The sequence below is a fragment of the Branchiostoma belcheri genome, unplaced genomic scaffold (assembly GCF_001625305.1).
Source record: "Branchiostoma belcheri isolate BF01 breed outbred unplaced genomic scaffold, Haploidv18h27 scaffold223, whole genome shotgun sequence".
Classification (NCBI taxonomy): Eukaryota; Metazoa; Chordata; class Leptocardii; order Amphioxiformes; family Branchiostomatidae; genus Branchiostoma; species Branchiostoma belcheri.
In genome coordinates, this window is record NW_017803747.1 from 223,420 (window position 1) to 234,722 (window position 11,303).

Sequence of the window (11,303 nt, forward strand, 5' to 3'; positions counted from 1 at the left end):
TCGGGCGGGGGGGGGGCGGTTTGGAAGAACGCTCAAACAAAGGTCCACTTTTTGGTCCACTTTTAATCTAAAGGTCCAATATTTCTCTTTAGATGGACTGATTCGTATCACCAGCGGGCATGGAATCGTATAAAACTGCCTACTTTGTCATTGAATAAAAAGTTATCCCTCAGACTGATTTTTTTGTCTGAAATCCTCTCAAAAACGCAAGAAATGCCATTTCAGAAGGTTCTTCATTTTTCAAAATGGGGGGGGGGGCATGCCCCGGACTAGTTACTAGGACTAGTTAAAATTTATGTAACTAGACAAGTCTAACTGCAGGCATGGTTACCTTGGTGATGAAGACGATGTTAGGTTCCTGTCCCATGTCGGTGACCACCACCTGCCCGTGGTGCATCGTCTCTGTCTTAGCCAGCGACGCCAGCCGCTCCATGGGCTCGTCTCCCCACGGACAAAACAGGCTCAGTTTTCTGGGGCCAAACAGCAAGATGAATATGAAATAAAAACTAAACGTTCCTTCCAACACTTGAATGAATTTTGACTTACCCCAAATTTTCGGGTGACTCCTTCAACCTTGTTCACTGAATGGACCCGTCTACTCTTGGAACGTGACGTCAGAGACACGTGACCGTAGTAGCGGGGCATAAGTGGCAGATAACTTGTGACGCCCCCCGTCTATTTTCAGGGTGGTCTGTGAGCTCTAATGTGGACCGCCTCCTTCACTCCTGTCCTCTTTATCATAATGACTTGTACTAACACAGATGAACTTTATGCCAAGCAAGACATATACTGGGAGACGTAGCCTTTTCTACGGTGTCGTGTGGCATATTTTTGCACCTGTGCTATGACAGTTGAAGCAATTATAATGAAATTTAGTACAAACATGTAGCTCAGCAATTCAACACTGCATAAAAAGTTTCGCTTAACTCTATACTTCTTCCAGGAAAAATATTTTTGGCTCCGATACCGATAGCATGATAGTCAAAGCGACAATGCCGAATTAGCACTACAGCGACAAAATGGTATTGTCCGTACCTACCTATATAATGGTTTATTTTAAATGCAATATTGCAAAAACACATACAGTTGGCACCAGGCTGCCAAAGCTGAATTATGGGTAACTGTTCACAAAAATGTAATCTTTACAAGATAACCTCAGTAACATAGGAAGTAAAGTTATGAGTCTCAAATGACAGAAGGTGGCAAATTAGATTAAAAACACTAGAAAGGTAACATTGCAAAGCAAATGCATAAAGTTTACCTTCGCATATGGTCTGCTTTGTTAATTCTTACTCAAATACATTCATATATATTGCCAGACTGGAGTCTAAATCCCTCCTGCTATGAAATTGCAACATGGCGTAACCCAACACTAGTTACCATGGTGACAGACGTCTGGTTCAGGTAATTGACCTTAGAAGAAGAAGAGGAAGAAGCAGAGCAAGAAGAAGAAGAGTAAAAAGAGCAAAAACAATTTGTTTTCCTTCAGTAAACATAATTACACAGATAATTAATGAAAACAGTATTGTAAACACATTATTAGAAGCACTTGACTACCTGAGGAAGTCAAACTTGTACTTGAAGTCCCGCTTGAGAAGAACGTGCATGTCGCTGTCCTGTAGGTTGAAGCTGTCCACCACCACCAGCTCGGTCTGCTCCAGGGTCTGCACGGTCGCGTTCCGGAGTTCGCCTGTAATCATAGCCATCTCCTGGGGAGAACGTTAACAGTTCACGTTTTCATTTAAGGCGGCACAACACAGTATTAGCCCTATGGGGATTTCTATAGTTAAGGACCCCAAAGTGACTCACTTCGACTCACGGAAAATCATACTAGGGTGCACAAGCAAGGTTCAGAATTTTGATATGTTTAATTTCAGGGTAGAGTGTACAAAATATGTGAAAATGAGCTTGAATTTGCCGGCTAGTTCTCTTCTCGCGCCCTCTTTTATTAGCGCCACTGCGGAGGTCATGGAACTGCAGCCGACGCACAGTACTAGGCGGGACAAGTATCCAAGCGCAAATCTACGCCGACTCAACACGCACCATAATCCAACTTTTACAGTCTCAAAACTGACGTATTCCTCTAACATTTACCACAGGTTCTGTCTCGATGCCATGCACAAAACAATCTCTGCACCCTTCCCTAGTATTGTGTAGCACTACTTTGTGCCCGGAATACTTTTCACTACGGGGTTCGCCCATGAATACTGTGTTGTGCGGCCTTAAGCCACATTTATCACAAAACATGGCGACGGCACACTCAAGTTTTTTTATTATGTTTACCGAAGGAAAACATATTTGCTCCATTTCTTCTTCTTCTGTTCCAAACACTAACCTCTGACCTGGCCAATGGCCTCTTTTGTTGACGTCTGTCACCATAGTAACTGGTGTTGGGTTACATAATGTTGCAATTTCATAGTAGGCATTTAGACTCCTGTCATTATATACATGTATGTGAATGTGTTTGAGTTAGAATTAACAGAGCAGACCATATCCGAAGGTGAACATTATGCATTTGCTTTTGCAAATGTTACTTTTCTAGTTCAACTTATTTTCATGCCGTCACCAACGCAGAGGGCAAACGCATGAACGGACAACAGACATTTTCACATGAGCGAAGTGAGGAAAGTCGTGTAAAGTGCCCTTCCCAAGGGCAAAATATAGGTGGCATGACCCAAACTGATGCGAGCGTGCGAATAAAATAGTTGGCAAAAAATGACTTAATTATGAAAGCGATGTGGGATAGTTAGTAGAAAATTCAGCACTCAGTGGCTTTTTTTAAAGGTAGCCAACACATACCTCCAACAAAAAAATTTCAACGTCCAGTGTACATCTTGATCACGGAGTCGGATCGAGAGGTCACGGGTTTGATTCCTGGCTAGACGCTATATGGCTTGGGAAATACCTTACTTCGTTTTGGGAGACTAAAGGCTGTGAGATATATTTTTTTACCTGGGCTTTCTAAGTTCTGTATCTGTATAGCAGCTTTGGAGGCACGTGGCGCGGCGGCAGCTGGCTATATTACACCGATCGACTTGTTACACCTAACTCTTGAACATCTAACTCTAGGCACTGTTTAAAGCTATCTAATGACAATGTCCCTACTGTACTTGGTGACAGTGAGTTCCACTCTGCGATAGTTCTAGGAAAGAATGGTTTAAGTTACGCCTACCCCAAAAATGTCCCCCTTCCTGAGCACCACCATGCTGGCCCGCTGCATCAGTTCATCAGGGTCGTCTGTGGTGACCACGCCTACCCGCCCCGAGAACACCATGTAGAACGCCGTGCCGGGATGGCCCTTCTTAATCACCACGCGGTTCATGCCTAAACTAGAAAGACAAATTAACTTCCCGGTTAGACTGAGCCTGCACAACGTTATATTCGGTCACCTAGATAATTGTCCATCTATTGTTAATACAGTTATTCTACTAGCAAAAATGTATATTTTCCGAAATAGAGATTCCAAAGTAGTTGCCTTAAAAGGTTTTGTTAAATTCGTTAGTACGTATTGTAAGATTGAGTTTATTTTGAACAGCATTGTCAAAAAGTAAAGAAACATATGGGAAAATGGGGAACACTACACAATTATCTCGTTAATTAGGAAACCATTTGTAAACTGTTTTGGATTACTATTTAGTTTTTTGTTTTGTACACCATGTACACTTTATTTGTATTCATACGACTGTAATACTTTCTTGAAAATGCAATAAAAACATTTTTATTTACATTCATGATCTGCAAAAAAACTTTAAAAAAGAAGAAAGATATAATAAGGATCATTCAAATCTAAAAACGTTCAAAAATACTTCAATATTTTATTTCAAGAAATATTCGTGTGATTTACCTAAACTTTTCTTTGATCAACATATTTGTACAATCATCTCACATTTCTGACACTTATTTTTATTTTATATAATTATGGTCGGTGCTAAAACAGCCCACACAAGACATACTCAGTTTTTAGTGCCACCACAATCTACCAGAATGTAAACAAACATCGTTGACAGCTGTGTATCAAGCTTTTAAACTCGTAAGGTGTCATATTTTTGCACCTTCACATTCTGAATGGCACTTATCTGGAATGGAGTTGGGTTGATTTAACTTTGTTTTGTTTGTGTGTTTCAATAATTTTTTTTAATCTATGTCAAGAATTGACGATAAATTTCACTTTTTGTATCACCCATAAGTTGTAGAATGCAGCTTTGCATGTGTAAATACACAGTCGACGGGGGTTAGAAGGGAAGAAAATCTTCATTATATCCTTCTGCAAATTTTTGATAAAGATGAGATTCGTACCTCTGGTACCGCACGACCCTACAGAGCATGTCCTGGATGTTTCTAGGGTACTTCCTGAAGTTACTGAGACTGCGCAGTACGGCCCCTATGAGCCTGAGGTCGGCCGGGTTCCTCTCTGACGGAAGCTTCTCCGCTACCCGCTTTGCCGAGTCTGGGAAAAGGTGCTGAAGGGAAATATTCGTTTAAGTCCTTCATTCATGTCGTCATTCATTCATTCATTCACTCATGCATTCATAAGGCTACATTGACTTAATTTTATGGATAACATCCTCTGAAGACCCCAAACTAGTGCGCGCGGGCGAGTAAAAATATTCCAGCCACCAAAAATGCTGCTAACCCACAGGAATACAAAGCTGGTATTGTGAATTTGTGGTACAGTAGTACAAAGCGACTTTTACGACAAGCCGGCACATGCTGGGCTTTGCGACATTTATGAGTCGGCACTGTCGTTCACTGAGTTCTGAGTCCCGTGGAGCGTCGGCAGCCTGGATGCCGTCCTCCATAGTTACCGCCGGCTCACTATTGTCGCTAGCTACCATGGATTACGGAGGGAGGATGTCACCCAGGCCAGAGCCGCGGACGAGGTGATTCTTTCTTCTTCTCTCTTTTTTTAGAACAGGCGAAAATCAATGCGCGCGCGGATGTCATCCATAAAATTAAATCAGTACGGCCTAATCAAATAGATCAGGACGTAATAGTGCATTTTGGGGGTCAATTTCAGAAAATGAGAAATCATGGGAATGGATCATTAATTGTGTCAGTATCTTCATTGTTTCACCACCTCCCCGAACTAAATACCTAACGTCGCCGTGCTGATTTTTTAAAGACCAACCTTGTTACGGTTTCACTTCACTTTCACTAATTTATTTATGCAGGAAATTGCACTCAGGTCATTTGACCTGTTTTTCAGACAATCCTGTTTTTTTTAAACAACGCAATACATTCACAAATCACAGTAACAACAATTACAACATATACAGTTATTCTACCAGATACAATTACCAGATACAGGTTTGCATGCTGATATAAGCCCAGATTTACAGAATAGTACGTACTGTTCAAGCTCCTACCTCAAAATCTGTCTTGAAGAAGCCGGCATCAAATGAGAGAACGTTGCCTTGTTCCTTGAGGGGTGAGCGTTGTGGTCTAGACAGCCCCTCGAATACCTGGAAATAAGGATGAATGATTTGAATTCACACTTTGTAGCATCCTTTCTTAACCGCAAAGGTGGCCCAGGTGGCCCTTCCTAAAAAAAAAATAAAAATAAACTAAAATAAAAAAAATAGCACGTCGACAGAACGAAATGCGCAAACACTGCTGGCGGAGCGAATCGTCCACCCGGTCCTGTCATGATTATCAAGAAAGCCATGATTAACAAACTTTCTTGATAATCATGACAGGACCGGGAGCACATCGTCGCGGTTTCTGTCAGATGTTTGGTCAACGTTGCATCAGAATTTTGTCCGCTGCGTACGATATCTTTTTCCACACAACATTTGAAAACTATAGACGGGAGAACATCCTCATATACTAGTACTCTTAAGACAACCTTAGAAACGTTTGTCAAGTGCTGTACACATTGTGCGTTCCTGGTTTCGCGCATATGTTCCGCCGACATGCTAGAAAAAAATGGACCATGGACACGTGACCATGCTTACATGTAGCTCGTCCAAATGTGTCTATGTCGTCCCCCGTCCCGGTTGATAGGGTATTTTTGTTGTTGTGCTTATTTTCGATCAGACAAATTAAAATTTCAGCGTTCATGGCTATTCAGAACACAGTAGGAATTTGTAATATATAACACATTACTATGTACGTCTTTTAAGTATTTTTGAACCTTTACCATAATTAGAAATGGTTGTCTTACTTTGCCCAGATGGTCCTCTGCGTACTTCTTCATACACATGGCCACCTGACAGAGTCTGCGCACTACGCGAGCCGCCATGGCGAACTTTTCAAGCATCTGCAACATAAAATCAGCAACAATCACGATGTATTCTTCATATTCTTACATCTGTGGATAAAACACTATGTTAGCGTCATCATAGGCCAAACAGTTTCTTTTCTTAGTAGAGTTTCTGAGCCACAATTTTATCTTGATAGTTGGTTCAATATTTGTAATTCTTTTGCCTGTTTTTTTGTTTCCTTTTACAGTTGTTCTAATATTAATCTGAAGAGTTTTGAAATCACCAAAAAAGTCGTTACTTACGGTCTGCGTTTCTTTCACTGGAGACGGAGATCTCTGTAACCGAACATATGTAGGATATGGTAAGTGATAAAGAATAAGTTACAATGTAAAATGGCGGTAGGAGCTAAAAAATACGTTGGTTAAGTTCCTTTGAAATGCCTCTAGTGTCGGTAGGGGAACATGTAACTGTTTCAGTGAATTCTGAAGACAAAAAAGAAAAAAAAATCAACAGAAATTATGAGAATGTGTTATCATAATATTCTCCTACTCTTCGACACATGCATTAATTACGCAACTCATTGAGGCTATATCGTATCCAGAATCATGCCTATCTAGATCTATGCCTGATTATGGGTTATAAGAAGAATCAGGGACGGTTCTGGATAGTATCTACAGTAGCCTCCTTCGCAGACCTTAGGCGGCGAAACCGTCCCTCCGCGGCATAACTCGCGTCGCTCCCCGAAAAAAAAATTAACGCCTTCGCCCCCTCAGAAGTCTGTGAAGGAGGCTAGATGGTATTCACGTATCCGAGAACGTAGATTTGTTCCAGGCAAGGTTCTGGATAAAGCACGGTTCTGAGTACAACTATTCACACATCAGACTTACCAGCCGAATCAACGCTTGTGTTTTCCGTCGGTGACCGTGCCACGCACGCGCTCTCAGACGGGCGACCTCCTCCTGCGTGAACAGTATGGATTCACGCCGCTGTCTGCTGACGGGCTGCCGTCTTCCGCCGATGGACTCACGCCTTCCGCCGACGGATTCCCGCCTCCCGCCGACAGATTCACGTCTTCCGCCGACAGATTCACGTCTTCCGCCGACAGATTCACGCCTCCCGCCGACAGATTCACGCCTCCCGCCGACAGATTCACGTCTCCTGCCGACAGATTCCCGACTGCCGGCGATGGACTCTGGCCTCTCGTTGCCCTTCTCTCGCTTGTCGTCGGCGGGTTCTCTCCTAGGGCCGACAGACTCCCGACTCCCGTCCGTAGACTCCCGAGTTTTGTCGACGGACTCAATAAGATCCATCGTGTCAGAAGGTTTCTTTCTTTTGCTAAGAACTCTATCTTCACAGATGTATCCAAAAAACGGTTACCGGTTGAATACTTCAAGGTAACCTAATCTCTTGCACGTATGTAGCCTGTGCCGTTTTGTTGCAATGTTGATCTTTGAGCGAAGTCGAATGTTGGCGTTGTTATAGTTCTCTTAGAATTCAAAATAGAACATAGAACATCACGGTACACGTCCTATTATATTTCACTCCATACCATGGTATTTATGGATGAAATATATTGTTTTTTTTTAGGTTATTCATGTTATGATGGAATGTATTGAATTTGGTAGTAAAGCATAGTATGATACTGAACTTTATTCCAAGGGCACACAAGGATGAAATTTTCAACAATTGTCACCTTCATCAGGATAAGTAATGACCAATCACTTCCGAACGTGAATCCACGCCAGGAAACGTGCCAGGCAGTTTATATCGTCCACCGTCTCTGTTTAGTGAAGGCTGGAGTGCCCTGATATATATGGCCTCATAATGCAGCTTTAATACCTCTCAAAATTAAAAATGTCCTGTTCAATGTCCAATATTCTGACTCGGTCGTACCAAATGAATGAATGGATACGTAACTGAATATGCCTGGTAAATAATGTAAATATATTTGAATGAAAAATGATTAATAGCATTTCGATACACCTATTTTTGAGATACATGAAAGCAAATGTAAACTTTCAAGTACAGGATTATTAATTTTTATTCCAAGATCCCCGATGGTATTAAATACATATTTGTTGTATATCTAAAATCGTTTCCGTCCCGCATACACATAACACCGCACCCTTATCCCTCAAATATGGACTGACGTTGACCTGTAAATGGGAACCGGTAGTGCATATTTGATTTGCAGGAATGGCGCTTCAAAGTTATAAGAGGGCCTGCAAGGGGGGGGGGGTAGTGATTACGAATTACGCAAAATTTTCGCCGCCTATTACGAATTACGTTAAAGTCTCAGAGCTGATTACGACTTTACGATTTGCGGCTAATGTTACGTTGATTTTTGCGGAGACTGCCTACGAATTACGAAGTCTAAAACGGCCTGATTACGCCTTACGAAAAAGGGCTTGCAGGCCCTCTTATAAGCTAAATTAACTCCCCTCTTGTAGAAAATGGCGACATTTCAGCCCATAGAGGTTCCGGCTTGGTGTGTGGCTCCTATCCTGAATCACGTCTATCAGCCTGAGGTCCCCCGTGTTGTCCCGGGCGTACACCGGGCTGGCGATGTACTCACTCCCCAGCCGGCTGCGGGCCGCCCGAGACGACGGAGTGTCCTGACGGGACCGTGGTCGAACAGCGCCCCCTGTTAATTTCTTTCGGAAGGGCACGTTCCTCCCAGCGATATCTGCTGCAACATGAAAGAAATATATATAAATTTCAATGTACATGTTTTATGAAAACTTTATTCTAACAGTTGAACATTTACTACAGTGTATACTCCTGCGAGGTTTTGCGTCCTTTTTCACTATTGCAAGTTATTGTTATAGATTGCAATACATGTATTTTAAATAGCTTATGAGTCCTATTATGTGAAATGCTGTTTGTATGTACTGAACCTGACTTGACTGGATGCAATCAGTATGGACATTGTGTATATTTTAATTACTTTGTATATGTCTTTGTATATACCTTATTTAGATGTCCATGTATTGTCTCAAATATGTCTCTTTATGTGACAAATGGTACTCAATTCAGGGGGTAGTAGTTATTCTCCCCCTGCTGATGTACATTTGAATTAGTGCAATAAAGAATGCAGAATGTAGCGAATTTCTTTAAATTTCAATTGTAAATTGGACGCCATTCAGTGGTCCCTCTGCAATGTGCAATAAATGCATCTGAAATCTTGAAAAAAAAATGGAGAACATTATTCTAAAAGTGCTTCATCTTGTAGTTCCGATAAGTTCACTACTAATGGGTCAAAAGTACATTAAATATCACGTATCCGAGTCAGTCTAATGAAGGTTATAATTATATATGCCCACAGTTTCGTTTGTTAGCATGAAAGTTCATCTGAGTTGGTAAAATGCGTAATGAGAATTAAACTGTTCTCCAACTCAACTCGGGGGGTGGTACCGACTTCCGACGAACTTTGACCCGGTGCTGACGTCACACGTGGGGAAAAGTCACGTGTCTACAGCACTCGGGTCAAAAAGCTAATGAAGACTGAACCATTCGGTTAAAAATTCCTGGTGGGTCAATTTTCTTGAGTTGGAGAACAGTTTAATTCTCGTTATAAACTTTCTTTGTTGCACTGAGCCTCAACTTAAATTAGATCATTCCCAGTACCTATGACAAGTGTGTCCTCTGATGTCGGGTAGGTGTCGATGACGTCATAGTTGCGCAGGCCCAGTCCGTCTTTAGGCCGGTGGATGTCCACCATAGTCTGCTCCACCACACGTCTTCGGTAGCTCGCCCACTGACTCTCTTGGAAGAACCGTTCACACAACTGCCTGTCCAGGGGTACCTACACATCGACTCAGTCATGTTACCTTTAGGCCACAGCAAGTAAATTTTATGGATGACATCCTCCGCAGACTCAAAATCTAATGCGAGCGGGCGAAAAAAACAAGGCGGGCCGAAAAAAACAAGGTTCCTACAATTTGATATTTTGACTCAATTATAGTACAAATGGTTTTGATTCAGTAGGAACATCATATATACACAGTCAGTATCACATATCAAAGTAAGAAACAAAACATTAAATCAGAGCCTTGTCTAGATCTACTCTCCATTTTCGGCATGTTGACCACTGTCAGAAGGCAACAAAAGTTTTTTTTCTCCAAAATCAGGCGAAAATTAATGCGCGCTGATGTCATCCATAAAAATTATTTGCTGTGGCCTTACCATATCCGTTGGAAAAAGTTACTGTGTTTCTGCTTCCCCTTACCCAACCGACCCTAGCAAATAAGCTCCAAGCAGATCCTAGGGGGACAAAAGACAGTATTAAATTGGCCAGGCAGTATCCATTCGCCAGAGAGAGTCCATATGCCGATTTGATACAGTTACTGTCTTTTGCCAGCTAGGATCTGCTTGGAGATTAAAAAGCAAAAACCTTCCTACCGTAGCCCCTTTTTTGGACGACCGCTGACAAGGCCATCAATTTTCGATCTGACATATGGATATTTCTGATTTTCAATCCTCTCAAACGTTATTTTATGCACTTTTAGAAGCAAATTTTCTTGAGTAAATCTGTCCCAGATACAGTTATGAATAGAACGAGCAAAGATGGGTGTGATCATTTTTTTTTTAAATATTTCAACATCTTTTTTCAACTCATATTAATGCCACCACCAACACAGAGGACAATACAATACTCATTTACACCTGAGCGAAGTGAGGAAAGCCGTGTAAAGTGCCTTTTCCAAGGGCACAAGATCCGTGGCATGTCAGGACTCGAACCCGGGACCTCTTAATTCCGAGTTGAGCACTCTGCCGCTACGCCACATGACCCCACATGTGATATTTCTTATGTCAAGCCCTCACGTAGCCTCTACCAGGCTTGGGGAGGCGGCTGGAAAGAGTAGAAATCGGCCAAATAGAGAGATAAGCATGCCAAGGGAGTTTTTCAGTTGAGAGAACATTTCGCCACACTCCAATGTCCTCTCAACGGACAAACTCCCTTGGCATGCTTATCTCTCTGTTTGGCCGATTTCTACTCTTTCCAGGCCAGCCGCCTCCCCAAGCCTGGTAGAGGCTAGCCCTTACGTACCTCCACGTTCTCTTTCTCCAGTCCCTGCAGGTCGGGTTGTCCCTCAGACA

At 42.2% G+C, this 11,303-nt stretch overlaps 2 protein-coding genes across 2 annotated transcripts in view; both read right to left on the minus strand.

Annotated features, from left to right (window-relative positions):
- LOC109470406 overlaps positions 1 to 6,242 on the minus strand; it is a 13,429-nt gene extending 7,187 nt beyond the window's left edge. Inside the window, exons 1-6 of the mRNA XM_019769345.1 lie at positions 6,164 to 6,242; positions 5,367 to 5,462; positions 4,297 to 4,460; positions 3,173 to 3,329; positions 1,558 to 1,709; positions 332 to 470 (exon numbers count right to left, since the gene is read on the minus strand). Of these exons, the coding sequence (XP_019624904.1) occupies positions 332 to 470; positions 1,558 to 1,709; positions 3,173 to 3,329; positions 4,297 to 4,460; positions 5,367 to 5,462; positions 6,164 to 6,241 (786 nt within the window). The 5' untranslated portion in view covers position 6,242. The remainder of the gene's footprint in view (positions 1 to 331; positions 471 to 1,557; positions 1,710 to 3,172; positions 3,330 to 4,296; positions 4,461 to 5,366; positions 5,463 to 6,163) is intronic.
- An 827-nt stretch (positions 6,243 to 7,069) lies between these two features.
- Positions 7,070 to 7,513, minus strand: LOC109470407. The gene has a single exon (XM_019769346.1). It carries the CDS (start codon positions 7,511 to 7,513, stop codon positions 7,070 to 7,072), a length of 444 nt encoding a protein of 147 aa, XP_019624905.1.
- Positions 7,514 to 11,303: the final 3,790 nt, after the last annotated feature.

What these genes read in the sequence shown, in the direction of transcription:
- LOC109470407 (XM_019769346.1), bottom strand. Translation starts at nt 7,513, where the DNA reads ATGGATCTTATTGAGTCCGTCGACAAAACTCGGGAGTCTACGGACGGG.